Below are 22,147 nucleotides of genomic sequence, written 5' to 3'. Positions count from 1 at the left end.
ATAAGCTTTAAAATATTTTCTTTGTACCTACTTGATATATACTTGTATCAGGTCATCCTCAGAATATTACCAACCTTGGCAGTCATATCTGTCTTGCCTTTTTTCTTGTATAACTCAGACATCTATTCTTATACTTCTGTAGACATTGTCTGTCATCAGCCACTGGTTCCAAATGGAATCTTCGTCTCTGGATTTGGACCTCTCTATTCTTACAGAGACTCTATCGTGTTTAACTGCAAGAAAGGTTATCTCATGAATGGCAGCAGTTTGATCCGTTGTGAAGCTGATAACAAGTGGCATCCTTCTCCCCCCATCTGTGAACTCAGTGAGTATGGATGGAAAGAGCTTCAGTGTTGGTACCAGAAGTTTTTCCAGAAGCATGGGTGGGTGTATGGTGCTTACAGGCACAAGCCCACTTTCATTCCAATAATCATCTTAAATGAAATTAGCACGTTATCTCTAGTTTTCTCTTTTTAGAAGAAAGATTCTTACTAGTAATTTCAGTGTTATTCAAAGGATTTCATTAAATATATATGTGTATCATATAGTTTTGGCACCAGTGACAGCATAGATACTGCAGATTTATTCATTTCTTACAAAAATGTCCAGTAGACAATAGTAAAGTGTCTTATCATAAGAAAATAAACATATGAGAAATTTTTGAAAGGTAGAAGTAAAATTCCTTTTGGACATGGTGCTGTACGGGCTCCTGTTGCCCTTGAGACCTTGAAGTTGTAAATACGTACATAACAGTCATAACATTAACTATACTTACTGTTAACATTTATTGTTTTCCATATAGCAAGCACTGTTTTAAGTTCATAACGTGAATTCATTCGTTTAATATTTACAATATTCATTTAACTCATTTAATATAACAATTTTAAGAGATAGTTATTATTTTTAATCCTATTTTAATGATGAGAAAACAGGGGGATGAAGTAACTAGCACAAGTTCATGTTATTCATGGGTGGAAGCCACTGTTACGTTGTGGTTTACCTTCTGCCATGACAAGAACTTAGGTGGCATCCAAACATGTATGATGAGATTCAATAAATACACAACTTGATAGACACATATTCCCTCTTTAATTCACATGGACCTTTGGCAGCAAGTCGAGTAGAAAAAAATGCAAGACTGAAGACTCAGCTATAAAATTAAATGGGGCTTGGTTTAAATCCAAATCATGAAGTTTCTGGGGACAGTCATAACGTCTAGGGCAATGTTTCCTATTGTAATTCCCCATTAGGCAAAGAGACAATCGAACATTTGGTTTATCTAGGAGCAAATTTTTTCTGTATATTCTCAACGATCCTAGTGCTTCCCCTGGAGTTAGACCATACTGAAGTGCGGTGAAGTGGAGGGAGAATTAAGGTCCTGTACAGTTGGCCCAATACCTAGAAACTTCTTTCTGCCCCATGGCATGCTCCTCAACTGCAACCTCTCTGGTGCCATGGCATTTAGTGCTTGGCACTAGTTCATTGGGGAGTGGTGCTGCTGGGTCTGATCCTACAATCCTCAGCCTTTACCATCTGGTTTCTTGCTGAATGCATATATGATATCCTTGTTGTGGTGGCAGGCTCTTGGGTCACTCTGCCAATCTCAAAAACAGTTTTCTTTTACCCTTATGTTTTTTTTTTTAATGATCAGATAGTTGTATAGACTTACCCAAAATTCCGTATGCTTCCTGGGAGAGAAGGGCCTGCAACCTAAGAAATCAGGAAGTATTTGAAATTGGAACTGTGTTGAAATATCAGTGCAAGCTTGGCTATAGACCTACTGTGGATGAGCCTCTGACTGTGACTTGTCAGAAAAATTTGACATGGACAACTTCCAAAGGATGTGAGAGTAAGTGAACTTTGTTTTGTGTGTGTGTGTGTGTGTATTCTTTTGCTACTGAAAATGTTGAGCATGGGCTACAGTTCTGTACCTTACCAAATATAACTGATCTCTCAAAAAGTATGTTCTAAATACTTTTACAGTTAGTTTACTGGAATCTTTGCATATTAGTACAGAGCTATTCTAAAGATCATCCTGATGACTGAGAGGGCTGAAAATGATGCCCATAATACTTCTGTGTCCCTTTAAATTCAGTATTAATTGAAAAACAAACTTGGATGTCAAACATAAAAATAATGGTATCAGCTTTATAACTGGTAAAGCTGGAATAAAGAACTCTGTGAATTATGGCCTAAATTGAGTTTTTATGGCTCTTGCTTCTCCATTCCAGATTTTGGTTTGTCTGAAGAAAAGTCTGTGAGCCAAACACTAACACAACCAGCTGTTTTATATTTGTTTAGTCATTAGTGAGATTAGATAGAGCTGGGCCTCTTAGTCTAACTGAGAAAATATATTCTCAGGAGGCCAGTCCTGCCAGAGCTTTGGCCAGGCACCAAATACCCACAAGAAGAGAGTCAGCCAGTCTCTTGAAACTTTGAAGCCTGGCATGACTTCTCCTCTATTGCTATTTAAGTCCTAGAGAGCATCTTCTTCCAATAGAAGGCTGTTTCATCTGCACTGAAAATCTGTTGTTTAGTGTAGCCACCTTTATTAATGATCTTAGCTAGATTTCTGGGTGACTTGCTGTACCTTCTACATCAGCATTAACTGCCTCACCTTGAGCTTTTATGTTATGCAGATGGCTTCTTTCCTTAAGGCTCATGAAGGAAACTAGCTAGCTCAAACTTTCCTTCTGAAGCGTTGTCATCTCTTTTAGCTTTCCTAGAATGGAAGAGAATTAGGGGCTTGCTCTGAATTAGGCTTTGGCTTAAGGGAAATTTATGATAACCATTTCAACATATATATATATATATTTTCTAATTCTATCACCTATGTCATTTTGGGGTCTGTTTCTATTGACTGAGTTTTCTCTTCATTATATTATATTTTTCCCTGACTCTTTGTATATATAGTAGTTTTTAAGTTAGATACCGGACATTTTGAATTTGATCTTCTTGTCTGGATATATTTGTATTCATTGGAAATCTCCTTGAGTTTTGCTCTAAGATACAGTTCAGTTATGTGGAAACTGATATTCTTGAGGTTCGCTTTTTAGCTTTGGAGGGACCATTGAAGACCTCTACTGAGGCAATATTCTTCTGATTACCAATTCCCCATGACATATGGGGCTTTGCATGCTGCCTGGTAGGAACATGAACTGTCCTCAGCCCTGTGTGTGCTCCAGATATTGTTCTCTCTGCTCCTTTTGGGTGGCTTGTTACCTGCCACAGTTATTTTTTTATATGCAGAACTGATCAGTATTCAGTTGAAACTTGAGGGGGATCCTTTGAATATCTCCAATGCTCTCTCTCTGATCAGCTCTTTCCTTTCCATCACTCTGCTTTGAGAATGATGACCTCTTTGGCAGCCCTGGACTCCCATCTCTGTTTCCTTAATGCCTTAAGAACATTCAGGAAAAGCAGTAGCCGCCCCTTGTTCCTCCTCTCTCTGTGCTGAAGCCTGAAAACTCTCCAGCTGTGGCCATCAATGGGCTTTCCTCATTTGTTTCCCAACCATTAAGGATCACTGTCCTGTATTGCTTGATACTTAAGGTCTAAAGGCATCATTTCGTTTATTTTTTCCTTTATTCCTTTTATCCTTTTTAAATTGTTTCAGGCTAGAAGGTGAATCCTATCCCTGTTATTCCATCTTGACCACGAGCAGTAGTCCAAATAGAGGCTCTAAAATAGTTCTTTCTCTTCAATTTTGCATGAAAAGAGAAGAAGCCTGTCCTTATTCATTTCATCCTTTGTATTACCTCTGAAGTTGATATAAAACTATGAAAGTATTACTTTTTTTCATCCTTGGGAATAGAGAAAAAGAGGTCTGCACAGGTCAGTAAAGCCTTCCCAGGAGATAGAAATTAACAGGCAGCTTCAAAATGAAGTAACCACAAGGAAGATCACAAAGAGATGAATTAAGAATTTACTTATCGATATCCATGAAAAAATTTTGTAAACTAACATTTTATTCCAATTTTGCTTAGCACCTAAGTTTTACATTTTTAGTGAAGACTAGCTTACAAAACTGCATAGTATACACACCATGTGACCCCATGAGAGAAAAAAAGAAAATAGAGCATTATCATTATTACAGATATCTACCCTGTGTCTCCAGCCAGTCACCAACCCCACTTTTCTGCCCAAGTGTACATGTTTTGCTGACTTCCAACAGCCACTTTTGAACTTTATATAAAAGAATGATTTGGTCTTCTGTATTTTTCTTCTTTTGATTGACATTATGTTTGTGAAATTCACCCATACTATCGCTTGGAGCTGTGGTATGTTTTAGTTTTATTTCTGTTTAGTATTTTCTTTTAAAAATACTCAGCTCAGCTATTCATTCTATTCTTGATGGGCATTTAGATTGTTTCCAGTTTAGAGATACTAAGAATAATTTTGCACCAAGCATTCTTGTCTATGTCCTGGGTGCACACATAACATGTGTGTGCTAGATAAATATCCAAGAGTGAAATTGCCATATCATGGGGATATAAATATATGTAAAATTAGTAGAAAATGCCAGATGTTTCAAAATAATACTCTATATGATTTTGTTAACCTTAACAAAACAATCGTTTATTTTACCAGTAAAGACAAGTTTATCTGGTAATAGCAGAGAACTACAATTCAGTTCATTCAAGCTATGGAAAAACCATAGACTGTAGACAGCAAAAGAGAGGAACACTCTTTTATAGAGGAAAGGGCTGTGATGGGAGGGCTGTTCTAAGCAAAAAGTTCACTGGAGTAAACTGGAAGTCCCAGGTATTGTGACCTCTCATTGGCTGGGTCATGACAGTCTCTCACTGGCTGGTATTATGGGGAGGCGGGAGTGGAAGGCAGAAACCCTCCTTCCTCCTGCTGGGGAGTAAAGTAGCTAACATGGTGTGCTGTCCATCTCTTTCCATGGGGACTGAGATTTAGGAGGAGTGATGGGCCTGACAGCTTTCCTGCAAGGCCTCCTGACGCCATGTCAGTGAGGTTTCCCTTTATTAATTTTCATAAGTTTAACCCTTGATATTTGTTGAGACTTGCTTCATTGCAAAGCATATAGTTGTGCTTTGTAAATGTCCAGTGTGCACTTGAAAAGATGTGTAGTTTGAAAATTTGGGGTGCAATATTTTACATATGACAATTATATCCAGTTTGCTAATGACGTTCAAATCTATATCCATTTCTATACTTACTTCTTGTCTGTGGTTCTATCAGTTACTGAGAAATGTTTGTTTGTGGATTTGCCTATTATATTTTCATTTTCTATAAAAATCTTTTTTTGCTTTACATATTTTAAGGCTATTATTAGATGCATCCGAATTTAGAGTGGTGTATTTTCCTGGTGAATTTAACTTTTTATCATTATAAAATGACCCTCTTTATAACTGTAATTGGTTTATCTTTAAATTCTACTTTTATATTATAGCTCCAACAGCTTTGAATTAATGTTCATGTGATTTATCATCTCTTAGTCTTTTACCTTTAAATTGTCTGTAATTTATGTTTTAAATGCATTTTGGAAGTAGGATATAGTTAGGTATTTTAATCCTATTTGGCAGTCTCAATGATTTAATTAGAACATTTGTGTTTGGTTAATGTTATTATTGGTATATGTGATTTATCTCTACCATCTTACTATTTATTATACTTCCTGCCTATTTTATACATTTTCTTCTTTTCTTGACTTCTTTTAAGTTGCTTTTTAAAATTTTTCCTTTTTTTTTAACCTGGTAGTTTCTTACTATTTATATACTTTTTATTATTTGTGTGTGTATGTGTTTATCCTAAAAATTACCATATCATTCTTACTTTTTATTTAACATAACTTACTACTTTTATTTCTTCCTGGGTTCCTAGCCTTAAAAACATTTAACTTGATTTACTCCCACTTAATTATATGCTTCTTGTGTGTGTGTTTCAATTCTATGTGTGTCTTAAATTCCATAACCTATTATTACTGTTCTTGTTATTATTGTTTTAATAAATCAATTTGTCCACATAACTACTATTTTTATTGCTTTTTATTCCCTCCTAATTCTTATATCTGCCATCATTTCCTCTTCCCGAGGAACATTCTTATTTCCATTATGAGGGTCTGCTGATGATAAACTGTTTTCTTTTTGCCCCCACGTGCCTTATTTCACCTCAGTATTTGAAGACATAATTGGATATTTTACATATTGGGTATAAAATTTTCGATGGGCAGTTATTTGCTTGGGCCATTTGAAAATTTCATTCTATTGTCCTCTGCTTTCAATCGTGTCTATTAAGAATTTTGCTGTTGGTTATGCCTTCGATCTTTTCAAGGTCCTTTGGTTTTTCTGTCTGATTACTTTTAAGATATTGTCCTTGTCTCTATTTTTCAGCAGTTTTTCTCAGATATGCCTGAGTTAATTTCCTTGTGTTTATCCTGCTTGGGATTCACTGGGCTTCTAGAATCTGAGCACTGATGCTTTTCTTTGATTTTTAGAAATTTTCAACTTCAAATAAATCTTGTCTTCAAATACAATTCCTGCCCTATTTTCTCTCTTCTCTCCTCTTGGTACTCCAGGTACATTCATGTTTAGCCTTTGTACTCTGCCTTCTGACTTGCCTAGCCCATCATCACCAAAATCAGTGCCTCCTTTAAAGACTTCTAGTGAAGAAACAAGGTCAGAGGGAAGTCAAGTGATAGCAACTCAACAGTAACAGTGACAACTGGGAGAAGGTTCTTGGTATAACTCTGGCCCAGTTTCTTTTTTTCTTCATTTCTTATTACGGTAAGATCATTTAAAATTAGATTAGCCTTCTTGACAATTTTTAAAGCATACAGTACAGTACTGTTAACTTTGGGCACTATGTTATACAGCAAATCTTTAGAACTTATTTATCATACATTACTGGAAACTTGATACCTGTGGAACAACTTCTCATTACGTCTTCCTCCAGTCCCTGGCAACCACCATTCTATTCTCTGCTTGAGTGTGACTATTAAAATCCTTTGTAAGGTGGAATCAGATCTTCCCCACAGACATTTTCTCCTGGTGATTTCAATAACCACGATCATCCCTGTTTATCTATCAGGGGTATGCTGCCCAACACCAAAGCTGGAGAATATCAGAATCACACGTGGAAGAAGACATTTCTCTGATAGGTGTGTCTATGCCTATGAAGACCACGTTTCATATGTTTGCGATGATGGCTATTACCCTGTTTCTCCTGATGGAAAGAGTTCATGCCGAGCAGATGGCAAGTGGAGGCCTGAAATGCCAGCATGTGAGCCGGGTAAGACTACTGAGAAAAATTTTTATAATTTATTTCCCAGATTCCTCAGATGACTCCATTTTGTTCAACAAATGTTCAAACTACTTAAAACCAGTGGGTAATTCTTCCGAGAAGTATTGTGAAAAGGTGGCCACAGATCCATCCCCCTAGCACTGTGCAGGGCAGATACAGACAATGTATATAGTATAAAAAAACACACACACAATCACCCCCCTGAAAAAAAACTTAGGAGTTTTCTTGCAGGAGAAAATAGTGGAGCTGATAAAGTACCCCAAGGTCTCATTTTGTCACCTCTGCATATATAGTCTGTAAGCACTACGGCCAATGTTCTAGTAAAGATGGACAGCACCCTATAAACCTTTCTATATATAAGTCGAGAGGACAAGAATCACTTACATAATTATGTAACAACGGAAGTTCCAAGGTTGAGGAAGTAGGTTTGTTAGAAAAGGGGAACCTTTGGAGCCTAGCGGCTTTCGCTGCTCCAACTCAGACTTGCTGAGCCACCATTCTGTTAACGTACCAAAGAGCAGAAGAAATAAGTACCTAGGGCTTTAAGCATCTGTCTTTAATCAGAATAAGACACTGAAAATGTCATCTTTATAGAAACATCTTCATTATGAAAAATTCCTCGCATCAATATGATGGAGACTACCGGGTATCATGGTTTGGGTTAGTTTGAAAGCAAAGCTTAAGAAAATGACTTGGGTTCCAGTAGTTTATCTGGAAGTGATCCCGGGAAGTGGGAGTGAGGAATGAGAGAGAGGATGGAAACGGAAAGATGAGCATTGTAAACAGCAGGGGCTCAATTCTTTGGGACCACTGGGAACTCTAAGGAATGCCTTTCAAAACTGTCTGCCTGAGGGATGGGAGACGGGGATGTTTACCCATTGCTTTCTGTCCCCCCTTGATTTAGCGTTGCTCTGAGGGGCAGTAGCTGTCCCTCAAATCCAACTGTGCTTCTCCAGCTTCAGAGAAGGTTTTGAGGCAGAAAACCTGAGAGACTCACAGTGAGTCTTTCTGTAGAACACCATCAGTATAAAGCTGAGCTTGGGTAATGAGACTGTGGTCAGAGGTGATCCAAAGGAATGTGACACGGGTACGAAAGCCTTCACAGTGTTCAGATCTGCTTATGACCCACATTAATGGTGCTCTAGCACTGCCTCCTGAAAGCAAAGACTGGCCCCAATCTCTTAAAAATCATTCTAAAGGAGAGTTGGTGGAGTGTCACGTCTGATTTTGAGGCTATAATTGGTGCTAATAATTTCCCTTTGCTATCACCCATTCTAGATTTCCCTCAACTTTAGTCAGCACTTGAGTTGGTCGGGATTACTTGTCAGATAGGAATACCCAGAATTTGATGCCTGAGGAATGAGACTTTGTGGTGTCTTGTGACTGACTATTCACTGGTAATCAGGAGATACTCTAGTGAATCTCCTGGGTTCCAGATATATTCTTTTCTGCCCCAATTATATACCAGCCATCCTAGCTCTTCATGATCACAATTACTCTCCCACCGGTATAGCATTTTCTCCCCAAGCTGCCCCAACAGCATCAGGAGTCAGATGCAGTTACGCAACAGTCATAGCTTCAGGGTCAACAGAACACTTCACTGTCCCCTAGTAGAATTGTTTTGTCCCTTTCCCTGGGAAGCAGAATCTCTAATCTCGAAGGGCCTAAAGTAGCAAGTAGGAAAAGTACATTATCGAAGTAGATCACTGGGATTAATTGCAAGGAACATCAGCCCTATGTCCACTCTTTGGTTTTTGGTTCTGTGTGTCCTAGCTATTGAGCACGCAGCTGTGCACAGGCAGTGGCCACTGGTTCCATGTATGTACTGCATCCTGCAGGACAGTGTGCCCACCTCGCAGGGTGTCATTCCTGAGTTCAGGCCTCACCTGAATCTTTAGGACATTATTCCAATGATTTATTAAGCTGTCTCCTTCCAGGTAATGCATTATAAGGCAGGAACAGCGAATCCTATGGCCGGGTTCCCATTGCCACATCTTCCCCATTAACAACCTTTTGGAGCCTTAAGCCTTTCTTCATTCTGTTAATCCAAGATGAAACGTTATCCCACATCTCATCTAGCTATCCAACCTTTCTACCCAACTTTCCAACCTTATTTCCATCCTCCCTTAGGAAATATTTTTTAATATCCTAGCTAATAATTCTTTATCTCTCATCTTCTATAGCATTTACCTTCTGTACTAATCTCTTGGTCCTTTATTATAAACTGGCTGATTTTATGGTTCAACCATTCACATGGCTCTATTTTATTTTTCTCCAAACCTTATTCAATGCTCAACATATATTTTTTCAGTCCACAACCCAGAATGGCCCATGGACACCACAAAGAAGTTACGTATACATATTTAGACATATTTTTTTATGAGACTTAACAGCCAAGGATTTTGTATTGCTTTACCTGTTTTCTTCCTATGTCCAATGCTATATGTTTAGAAATAGTTCTTCCGATGTCCACTCTACATGTTAAATTCTCTTCCCTCCTCCAAACCCCAGCTTTAAGCTCTATTTTTCAAGGCTATTTCAATGAGTGCTATGATGCTCACTAATCTCCCATGTCTTTTATTATTATTATTTTTACTCTGAAATCATTTTGGACTTAAAAATTTGCAAAACCAGTACAAAGTATTTCCATATGTTCTTCATTCAGATTCCCCAAATGCTAACATCTAACAAAACCACAATACTATTATCAAAATAAGGAAATTAACTGATATAATACCATTATCTAATCTACAGGCTTATTCAAACATTTCATCTTGTCCCAGTAATCTCCTTGGTTTGCTGCAAGATCAAGCATTCCATTCAGTTTTTTTTTTTGTAACACGTAATTTTAAAAAACACTTCATTGTTTTAGAGCAGTTTTAGGTTTCTAATAAAATTGAGGAGAAGATACAGAGATTTCTCATCCATCCTATGCCTCTACACATCCATAGCCATTACAACATCACTCACCAGAAAAGAAGATAATACCTTATCCTGAAGCTACATATGAACGTCATGAAGGATGTATGAATGTCAGGGGCTGGCTGGAGAGGCTAAAACTTCTGCAAGTTACTTTAACCTTCTCTATGTAAAGGTAACACTAGCTATATCCACAGTCCATTGTAAAAAGAATTAGAAAAGATCTAGAGGCAATGTTTCCTGTTAATCAAAGGTAGCACATAAATTTGGTCTTTTATTTATTAGCTAGTTTGAATATTTAAGTCCCTCCTGGTAAACGTTAGAAAGTCGTTAACAGATTTGAAAATGAACTTGACTTCCCACTCCTGCCCTCCGTAGGCCGAACTCACTTCTTTTCCAGAGGTACCCAGTACTACAAGATGCTTCGGTATTTCTTCATGATATTTAGAGATGATGTCATTTATCTAAAATATCTTTGAAACTGTCTTTATCTCATGGAACTCTAGTAAAGTTTTCATGAGAATTTCATGAGTTAATTCCACCTGTCCAAGAAAAAGAAATCTCAAATGTTAATTCCCAAATCATGAAGTGTTAGACGTCTCCACAAAAGATTCATGATGGCCACCATGTCTCCATAACTTTTCCATTTCCATTTCTGACAATCTGATGGTGCTTCTGCTGGTAAACCTGCTGTAGATGAATCAGAAATGGTTTGTCTCTTCAATGTGCATGGTATTTTCATCATTTTGCTAATTAGTATTAGTCTCTTCATTTAACCCAGGAAGATTATGAGGCAAGAACAATGAACAGTACATACCTAAGATCATATGCGGGTCAAGGCCGTAGGACGTAAGAACTGAGAGCAAAGATTCTGCCACTTTAAAGCTATGTGACACTGAGGACATTACGGAATGGTTACAGTTTATTTGTTGGTGAAATGATGCGAATAATAGTGCCTAATTCAGAGAGTGGTAGTGAGGATTCAATGAGATAAGGCCTGTACACACACTGACGCTTCCTCAATAAACATTAATGACTGCTATTGTCATTTGTATTATTACTATGTTACTATATTGTGAAAAATGAAAGATAATATAGAACAACTTTCAGGGCCTCAGTATAATTTATGAGCAGAATTTCTCATTATTTTCATTATCCAACATAATTTCTCATTATTTTCATTATATGCTTTTTAATGAAAAATATAGTATGCTGAAAAATATGTTTCCATTACAGCCATGTGTTTGAAACCAGAGATAAAGAATGGAAAGCTGTCTGTGGATAAGGATCAGTATGTCACACCTGAAAATGTCATCATCCACTGTGACTCTGGCTATGATTTGGTCGGTTCCCAAAATATTACTTGCTCAAAGAACAGAACCTGGTACCCAGAGGTGCCCAAGTGTGAGTGGGTAAATGACACAACTCAAGGAAGTTTCTGTACTGCTGACCCCTAAACATGGTGCCTCCCTCAGAGCACTGTCCCAGTCGGCAATGGTCAGATTGGACTTTTGTCAGGGTGCATAAGTAATTTACCAAAATTAGCCCTTTCAGCCTTGAAGCACTGCGGTGAACTGGGAGAGGCAAGTTTTCTTGACTGCAGCCAAGACCTCCAGGCTTGATGGTTCCACAGATCCCGATGCCCTGACCCCCAGCTCTGCATTTTATATAATAAATGCTGAGGGCTTGTTACATTTCTCGATGGTCATTAGAACTGTCCCTCAGTTGTCCTTGTAGAGGTGTTCTGGGTCTCCTCTGCAGCTCTGCACCCTTTCTGCTTCAGCTGTGCCTGGTTGCTGCTCAAGAACCGACCTGAGATTGGCCTGAACATGAACATTGGCTAAGATGCAGTATCTTAGTGCATCCATCAGTCCTCTGGTCAATTTCACTTCTCACCAGTAATGCCTCTCCGAATACCCCATTTCTTTACATCACTTTTAGAACATCCTTGGAGTCTGTGAGCAAGTCTGGCAGGCAGGCATCTCAAGAAGTGTCTCCCAAGAAGATGGGATGTGAAAATGGCCCTAGGGCTGTGTACATTCTCTGGAATGTACAGTCTCTGGACGTTGAATGACTGGAATAACAGAGAATCAGGTTTAAAACCACTAAGCAATTTTTTTAAAAAGAAGAAAGAAGAGGGTCATTTTTGACTTTAAATCAGAATCTCCATTTGATAACTTTAATGTTCCTTAAGCACCATCACTCATTGTAATAAATGTCTTGGCTAGAAGACCTGGTTTATGCTTATTGCTACTAAAAATGTGTAATTATGGATAATCTAGACTTTTGTGGTTCAAGTGTTTATGCTTCTGGATTCAAAATGCTGGTTAATTAAATAATCATCTATCAAATATCAGATTGTCTCTGTTGTCATCGTGGTCAGTGTGTCCCATTCAATACACAAATGTACAAACTTCCTTTTCTCTTTTTCTTTTTTGGTACCTCAGAAATACTGTAAACCAGGGAATTCAAAATGTGTTTATAACATTATCCTTGCTTGAATGCTTTCATTTCATATCCCAACAAATCCAAAACCTAACAATTCTTCATCTACAGAAAAAGGTACAAAAGTCACTGGATCCTCAAAGTAAGCAAACTTCCGTAATGAGAAACTAGATGAAGAAAAAGAACATTGCCAAAATTGCAGAAGTCCTTTGGTGCCCCCTTCCAGTTAGTTACCAACTCACCATTGTACCTCTGCAAAGATTTCCATAATCTTCACCTTCAACAACACAGATTGGTTTATTTGACTTTATGGAAATGTATTCATCCATTATGCATTCTTTCTTTCACACCTTTTTTTGGCTAAATATTGTTTGTGTTATTTATCCATGTTGTATGTAGTTGAGGTTCATTCATTTTCATTTCTGCTAAGTATCCCACCAATGTATGAAAATAACAATTTACTACTTATCTATTCTACTGTTGCCAAACATTTGGATTATTTTCAGTTTTTTTGGCTATCAGCATCTTTGCACGTGTTTTTTTGCTGAACATATTTATTTTTCTTGAGCAAATACCTGAGGGTGGAATTGATGGGTCATAAGCAGTATGTTCATTTTCCAAGTTGGTTGGACCAAATCGCATCGTCCACTGCAGAACATGCCAAGTTATTTGCAACACTTGCTGTTGTTTGCTTATTTATTTGAGAAATTCTGTTGGGTATGAAGTGGCATCACATTGTGCTTTTAATTTGTGCTTCCCTCCTGACTAGTGAAGTCGATTGCTTTTCATGTATTTATTGACCTTTTGGATATCTTTTTATTGTGAAATGCTAGTTCAGGTCTCCAACTCTAATTATTTGTAGGCATTTTTAACATATTCAGGAAAAAAGAGTCCTTTGTGAGAGTATGTATTAGCAAAGATCTTTTTCCTGCTCTATGGCTTGCCTTTTTACTTTCATAAGGTGTCTTTGGATAAACATAAATGCCTAATTTTAATACAGTACTACTTATCAAGTGTTTTCATTTTGAGGTTTTTTTTTTTTTGATCCTGTTTAAGAAATCTATCCTGAAGGCCTCTTGGCCAGCTCCCATGCCAGCCTCCACCCCCCTCTCTATCCCACAGGGGCACATGAGGCCAAGCCTACCTCCTATGGTCACTAGGTAGTCCAGTGCAGCGCCTGTCCCCACGGTAGACTCCGTTCAGGGCAGGCATTGACCCAAAACAGAATGCTCAGTTCTTTGTCTCTCTGCACTCTTAGCTTTAGGATCTAGCCTGCTTCGACTACTGTTCCAGCCAAATTTCTCCCTAGAATGTAGTTATTCTGACTCAGGTAGTAGATGAACATTGTCTGAGGGTCTGCTGATGTGTGCCAGGTGCTGAGGGACAGTGGTGAGTAAATGAGCACGTGCTCTGGTGGAGGTGACAGTCCCAGGCAAGAGCCAGACACTAAACCTTGATCCCATAGGTAAAATGCTCAAGTCACAACTCTACTGTAAAGAGAGGGAGAGTCACATTTAGGGATGCTGGTGGAGCATCTTAAAGGAAGGGTCATTTGAAGCATCAGTGTCCCCAATACCGAAGCTAATTTTATTTTCCAGAGATTGTTCTTACCACATAAAATACCGTTTTCATAACACAGGGATTCTGTTCCCTAATGTTTGCATTCTAAAACACTCTGTTAGATTATGACTTCAGAAGCTTATGAAAGCGCTGTAGTAGGTGGCAACTATCCCATAGACTTCTGCAATCCCAGCTGTTAATTGCTTGGATTCTGGCAGTGCCCACAACAGGAAGCCAAGCACAGCCACACAGAAACGAGAAGCAGTATCTTAGCCCAAGCGCTGGGTCAGTCAGCTCCGGCTGGTTAGCACTCGTAAAACCCCCCAAAACGAAAGCAGTAGAGAATTGCCTTATACAGGTGGCAAAACCTGGATAACTAAATGGGGAGGTATCAGGACAAAGTTCACTAGAAGTCCTTGAAAAACAGTTAAATTCAGCAGAAGAAAAGTAACGGACTCGGATGAAGATGGTTATTGAATTTAAAAGTTAGAGACTACAACTTAATGGAACGATTCTAGGACAGATCATACTGGCAGAAGTTGAGCTTTGATTAAATATTAATTTTGTTTACTGTCTATACACTTTAAAAAATAAGTTTGTAATAGAAAAAAGGGGAAAAAAAGTGAAGAAATGTACAGCTGCCCCAAGGTCACGAATGTATTTGCCCCATTACTTTCCTTTAGGAGATTAAGAATTTTACTTTCACAGAACTATGAGCCACCTGAAATTTTTATGGTGTGAAGTAAAGAAGCAGGATTCATTTTTTTCCCGCATATATATCCAATTGACCCGGCACATTTTATTGAAAAGAACTTCCTTTCCCCTATTGCCTGTAGTGTCAATTGACCGGGTATATTTGGGGTTTGTCACTTGACTCTCAGTCATCAGCCCTCACTCTATTTGGCTGTCTTATACAAATACCACAATGCCTACTACAGCTTTAAATAAGTTTTGAGATCTGGTAATGTAGGTTGTCCAGTTTGTTCTTCTCCTTGTCTTATTACTTCTCCATTTTCTCCTTCTTCTACGGGATTGCTTTTCAAGCTTTTGATCCTTTACATTTCATTTAGAATCAGCTTATCGATTTCCATCAAAGAGCTACTGGAATTTTAAATAGGATGTCATATACCTGTAGGTCAGTGTGGGAGGGACTGACATCTATGCCAGGTTATACCTTGCAGTACATAAATAGGGTATGTCCCTACATTCATTTACATTTTTTATTTATCTCCTTAGCTTTCAGTGAAGAGCTCCAACACATCTTTCATTAGATTTAATCCTAGAAACCTGGAATTTTAAATCATAGTTTATAAAAATGTGTCTCTATCTTTGTTGACAGTATAGAGTAAAATTGTTTTTGATTATTGGCCTTGTATTTGGTGACTTACTAATTTGAATACATTTTCCATGTATTTCTTTGGATTTTCTAAGTTCCTAAGTATGCCACACCTATGAATAAGAGCAGTTTGCCTTCCTTCCCTTTCCTTCTGCCATCCATCTATCTTCCATCTGTCAATCCAATGAAAGATATCCTATTTCCCTGCATAATAATTAAACCAGAAGTTCCATGTCAAGTGGAAGTGGTGGTAGCAGTTGTCTTTGTTAGTGAGCTCAGGAAGAAAATGTTTAATGTTTTACCATTTTGTAGGGTAATTGTTGTAGTTTTCTTTGTAGAAACTCTTATCCAGTGCTAATTCTTGGGAGATCATACAGGGATTTGACTGGATAGAACAGGCAGTCTGGAGCCATTTCTGCCATAGTAGAAGCAGATGGTTCCTAGGCCCATTCTCCTAAGTGACAGCCTCAGGATCCTGCACAGTCAACTTTTGCAGTTTGAGTTCATTAAATGGAAATTAGTTTGGCAAGTGCACAGAGCTTGGGATTTGAATGAGACTTGGGTTCGGAAACCGACCTCGCTACTGATGAGAAAGGCTTTGGAAAGTCTGAAATATCAATTTCCTCATCTGTATAACGCAGCTCTAGTAATTACCCTCTAGTTTTGCTTTAAGAAATTAAAGGCAATGATGTAAGTAAAAGTTGGGAATGTGATTAATAAGCAGAAGCTTCTAGAAAATAATCTGTTAAATTATTTAAATGACCTCTTCTGTCTGATTGAGTAGAAAACTGCCATCTTTCATTGAAATTTTATTTGATTACAAGTAATGAGTGCATTTATTAGAGTAACACTATGCAATACCGTTTAACTGAAAGCATTATGTAAGTGTAAGGTGTTACATTGCAAATTAGGAAATAATTGTCTCTGATCAATGAGTCTTGAAAGGGTTTGCAAGGACCTGCAGGCTGCATGTAGGGTAGTGTGGTTATAAATGCAGATATCAGTAATTACTTTAGCTTATAAAAGGAAATTGCCAATAAAAAGGAGTTTTTCTTATTTATCTTCCAATATGATTTTTTCCTTAAAAGAAATACTTTTTAAGACGTTTTAAAGAATATTTACATGCCTATCCCTTATACCATCTATCAGAGCATTTAATGTAGGGCATTTGCACAGATCTGTCAAATCACTCAACAGACAAGGGATTTCACCAACAGCTTTGCCTATTGAGGGGAGACTGTGTTTCCTAATCATGGGATATTAAGTATTTTCCCAGTTTTGATGACACAAAGATTACATGCCAAGCAGAGGGAATGTGGAGTCCCAAAATGCCATCTTGTCATCCTTTGTCAAAATTAATTTCTAGGGCCCCAACATGATGCCATGCCCTTCAGGTTTTATGAACTTTCTTAATACCACAGAGTGACTTCATCCTTCAGTAACAACTTTCTGCCATCTCTCTGTAGTGATGCCATCTTCCAAGGTTGGGAAAGATTATTAGCTATAGACTACTACTACTAATAATAATAATAAGAACCTCCTCATGGTGATTTTACAAAGCATTAGCCTCATTTTCTATTTTTAGAGGTATGTTGCCAAATATCAGAGCAGAAGAACAGCAAAATCACTCTACATAGAAAGTGGCTATTTCTGTGCAGATGTGGCTTGATACACATGTTCTGAGAAATATGTATTGGAAGCTAGCTGCCTAGAGGATGGCACGTAGAGCCCTAAAACACCAATATGTGGTGAGAATAAGAGCTTATGGAATTATGTTCCATTTCATTAGAAGTTTCTTCATATCAGAGTAATGGAGGTTGTTAAGGGAGATTTTGGATTAGATAAAGGAATATGTATGCCTTGCATGAGTCTTGGAATGGATAAACTTGTTAAAGAGCCCTGCTCAACCCCGTCTAACTTTCTGTTTTTCTACCCCATTGGTTGTTCCAGTCTCTTGAGCTTCCCTGTTTCCTTTTCTTTTCTGAATCAGGGAAAACAGCCCACATCGAATAGATTGGCTAGACTTTTCAATTATTGTCTTCTATTACTGGGTATTTGTTCTCTTATCTGCCCTTCCTTCTGGTCCACCTACTTTAACCTGCAGTACAAGACCCACCCAGATCCATTGGAGCCTCTCTGGACTTGCTTCCTTTGTTCCTTTTTTACCTTCTGTACCATGGAGCATCATCACACTAACTTCTTGCACATTCAGTAGCATCAACACGATGCCATTGATATACTGGGTCAATGGGGGTGCTCTGGGGATGTCCAGATGGTCGTTATGTCTTCAGACTTTATTATGACAGAGGCAGGTGGGTTATAACTCAGGGCTAAAAAAGCAGATATATGATCTTCACCCTTCCATGTGTAAGCAAACCACTTCTGACCCTCTTTTCTGATATGATGGAAGAGAAGATACACCAGCGGGCTCATTTACCTGAACATAAACTAATCTGCTCCAGCAAAAATACCCTATCTGGAACAAGGGCTGCAGTATGGTTTAAAATGTTGTTTTCAATTGTCTACTGTACTTCTCCAGAACCCTAATTTTTGTAGTAGACAGACTGTGAAGTAGATGACCACTCCTGTATCTTTAGTTCTTTATAGTGGCACAAACTTCCCCATTTTCCTCCTACACCTCACTGCTTGATATGTTACAAAATTTATCTTCTTTAAAAATTTGCCTTAAGACAGGCATGTGGGTAGTATAGTATCTTTGGTTAGATAGTGGCTGCTGCTAGATCTTCTTGGATATGATAGCTATTACCCTGTAGGCCAAGGACCTAATGTACGATTGGGCCAACTGCCAATTTGGTTAACCCCATTATACTTTCAGAGACAATGGAAGTAACCACCAAGTGGTCTAATAAAGGGACGTGATGGCTTCCCAGCCTGAGCCTTACAGCAGGGCAGTACGGGCCTCGGGTCTGGCTGAGTGTCCTTCAGGCAGAGAAGACGGAGGGACGGAAGGAAGCCCCCCACATACCACACAGATTCTGGGATGCGTCCTTTCCTACATGCTACAAGCTCAAGCTCTCTCACTTTTGTCTCCCCATCAAGGTTGTGATTTTCCTCCTATCATTGCCCATGGACGTCATAAACGAATAAACACATACAGCTTATTCAAAACTGAGGTTGTGTATGAATGTGACAGAGGGTACACTCTGGCTGGACCAGCCAGACTCTCCTGCAGTTCCTCACACTGGTCTCCTGAAGCCCCTCGGTGTAAAGGTAACTCCAGCTCCCTTGGCAGCCGTGGCTACGTGGGTGGACATGTCATGTGAGGACTGAGAGTTAAGTTTCTTCCCTGCCAGAGGCGGTACAGAAATATTTCATCTGATTTGATTTAAGTAATGACCACATTCACACTATATTCAGAAAGCGCAAAGGGCACCCAGAGACATCAATCTCCCCTACTTCTTTCTCCAAGTCGCAAAATCCAGCCTTCTGGAGGCAGCCGCCATTCCCATTTCCCTGTGTATGGCCAGAAATATTCTACAGGTGGTACATTGTCTCGGAGGGCGTAGCCCTGGCCTGAAGCTTGTCTTCCTGGGAACTGGCCCCAGCCTGCATGCGGGCTCTCATGGGCTAATCCCAAGCATGGCATAAGTGGTATTTCCATCAGAGCTTCACGCAAGGCGCTGCCCGCTCGTGACGGAGCATGTGGTGGGGGGCTCCTAGTGTGCCAACCTGCTGTGGGCAGGGGGATCAAGATCGGGTCAGAGTTTTACATGAACACAGGTGGACTCTCAGTTTGCCGGCAACAAGTCCAGGGATTGTTTGCCTCCACTGCGTCCACTGCCCCCAGGAGGGCGACAGGCGGGAGGGGAAACTCCATAGCTGGCGTCCTGCAGGATCAGGGTGCAGGGGGTGACTGCTCCGAGAGCTGACAGCCTGGGGTCACATGCCTTTGTCTATCCTTTCATGTTATTTAAGAGTATTAGGACCTTGGACAAGTTTTTAACCTGTCTGTATCTCAACTTTGTCCTAGATAAAATGGAAATAATAACAGTCTTCACTCACAGACTGAGACTTAATATGTAATAATCACATCAGATCCTTAGCCTGAGTCTGATATGTAACCAATGCTGAGTGAGAATGTTGACTAAGGATATTGTTGTCAAACGGAGTGAAAAATGAAATAATTAGCAGCACCTACCGTAGCTCATCCTTGTAATCCTGGCCTGTTACCATGTCCTTCCCCTGATGTTTCCAGATTGCTTAAAACTGTGTTTCCGTTGCAGCTGTGTGTGTGAAGCCAGAAATAGCCAATGGAAGGCTGACTGTGATTAAGAATCAATATTCTGAACCTGACACCGTCACCGTGCAGTGTAACTCTGGCTATGGTTTGGTTGGATCCCCAAACATCACTTGCTCAGAGAACAGAACCTGGTACCCCGAGGTGCCCAGGTGTGAGTGGGTAAGTGGCACAGCCCAAGGAGATCCCTGTGCTGTCTGCCCCTGAGCGTGGTGCCTCCCAGAGCTGCCCTGGCCCACCACAGTGTGATGTGACTTGTCAGGAGTCGTTCCTGAGGCCTTCAGAGGCACACTCTGGTTTTGCCTTGAAGCGCTCGGGTCTGTCAAGGTGGGAAGTGTTCCCAGGCTCTCTTGAGAACAGGAAAACCTGAGGCCCTAAGTGGGGGGGGTGCCTCAGAGCCCTGGGAACACTGGCTGCTAACTTTCCCTTTCCTAAACTATATAATATACTGTGTGCCATTCCTGGATGGTCCGCAGAAACGGCCTCTGTCCCCACAGAAGTCTTCCGGAAGCTGCCACAGAGCAGTTCTGTGTCCCTCAGGGGAAGGCTATGGGGGGCCCGTGGTGTTCCTGGTTTCCTGCCCCACCACCTGGCCTGGGGTTGGTCCTCGTCCCGATCCTGATCCTGTAGTCTGTCATCGCCAGGATGCACCGCCACCCCCTTCATGATGTGGAGAGAAGCCTCGCAACCACCCTCACCACCTGTGTCTCTCGTAGGTGTACCCCGAAGGCTGTGAGCAGGTGCTTGTCGGCAGAGCACTCATGCAGTGTCTCCCAAACCCTAAGGATGTGAAATTGGCCCTGGAGGTGTATAAACTGTCTTTGGAGGTTGAACTCCTGGAACGGCAGAGAGACAAGGCCAAGAGATCCACTCCTTAGGCTCCACTCGGAAGATTTTCCCCAGAGAGGAGGCAGAAGGTGCCCTCCTGCCTTCCATGCACTATGCGTCACATCAGTTTTGCAACTTTACCATCCCTTTTGCACCATCATTCATAGTAATAACTATCTATGTGAAGTATATTTGCAATGTTAGGAAAACTTATTTACCATGGAAGATATATATAAATAAACAAAAACTTGCTAATGTTTAGTGCTTTGTGATTGTACAATTATTTATCATTTTGTGGCTTATGGTTTTGCTTTTCTGGACATAAAGTGAACATTTTTTTCCATTAAAAATTTACACATCAAAAACTATCTTGTCTCTGTGTTCATTAGGACTCTGTGGAACAAGGACCCTAAACAAACCCATTACGCAAAGGTAACCCACTTATGTTACTGTAGGGACCTTGGGAAGAGGGCTCTGGTTCCTCGCAGCACATGTCCCCGGATCGCCTGTCCTCCACGGCCCCACATGTGCAGATCACTCAGTCGCAGCATTTAGATTCAGTGTAGTCTCACCCCAAGTCTTGTCCATTCTTCACCATTTGAAAGGCGTCAAGCCGTTTTCCAGGCCCCCATGCTCTTGGCCTCTGTCTCACTAAGGCTACCTCTCAGTTTTGCCTGAATCGAAGGGAATTTATGTTTGTGTCTGACCTTATCCCACCCTCAGAGAGCAAACCCTGAAGGACCGATGAACGTGCTGCCCCCACAGCAGCCCCCTGTGTGCTCCCAAGCCCTCCGTCGGCTTTGGTCCCCATTTTCCTTAACAGAAAATCAAACTGGCTTGAGCAACTATCCCACCCATGGGGAGAGCCCGCATCCACCACTGCCTCTCTCGGGGTGCTCTGGAGGGTTTATCTTTCCACTCACCACTCCCACCAACTTTGTTCCCTCTGAGATCTCGCTCCTACCTCAGCTCCTCTGGCCGTCTCTCCTGTCTTTTGTGCACAGACCTCTACGGGGAAGATTAGCTTCTTTTGTTTTATTTCCCCAGACACTGCTGTGAGGCACTGGTGTGCTGCAGGCTGTCACTGAACTTTCCCTATAACACAGGGGCTTGAAGTGTTAGGAAAACCTGCTCAGCACGGAAGGCATCCGTCCATGGTCTTTGAAGCCATTACTGGCTCCCGCTCCTAGGAATTCCTTTTGGTTGATGCTTATTCTGGTTTCCCCTGAGCCAAGGATGTGTAGGTGACTAGTTTCCATGGGAGGTAGCCCAGTAGAGCACTGTGAGTAAATGAGTAATAAGATGGCGAAGGGAAGACAGATTAACATGGAAGCATGAGTCAGGAGGTCATTTTTGTTTCTAATGGGAACTCAATCATGCTGACGACCCTCTGGAACATAATTCTGAGTTGTCCTTCTGGGATAAGGACTGGAGATCTTTATCCACCTACACCCTCTCCTCACCGGTAGAGGTTTTCTCTAACAGCACTGACTCCCAGAACATGTGACCACACTGCAGGCCACCCAAGCACC

General features: G+C 40.2%; 1 protein-coding gene across 1 annotated transcript in view; it reads left to right on the top strand.

The window, feature by feature from the left end:
- The window catches only part of LOC118924743 (zona pellucida sperm-binding protein 3 receptor-like), a 34,873-nt gene extending 14,103 nt beyond the window's left edge, over nt 1-20,770 (top strand). Inside the window, exons 7-11 of the mRNA XM_036909856.2 lie at nt 143-325; nt 1,652-1,849; nt 7,057-7,257; nt 11,425-11,600; nt 20,504-20,770. Coding sequence (XP_036765751.2) covers nt 143-325; nt 1,652-1,849; nt 7,057-7,257; nt 11,425-11,600; nt 20,504-20,665 — 920 coding nt within the window. The 3' untranslated portion in view covers nt 20,666-20,770. The remainder of the gene's footprint in view (nt 1-142; nt 326-1,651; nt 1,850-7,056; nt 7,258-11,424; nt 11,601-20,503) is intronic.
- The last annotated feature ends 1,377 nt before the right edge of the window (nt 20,771-22,147 follow it).

Source organism: Manis pentadactyla, chromosome 9 (genome assembly GCF_030020395.1).
Source record: "Manis pentadactyla isolate mManPen7 chromosome 9, mManPen7.hap1, whole genome shotgun sequence".
In the NCBI taxonomy this organism is placed as follows: Eukaryota; Metazoa; Chordata; class Mammalia; order Pholidota; family Manidae; genus Manis; species Manis pentadactyla.
Note: the sequence above shows the minus strand (reverse complement) of the source record. Positions and strands in the feature narration are given on the sequence as shown.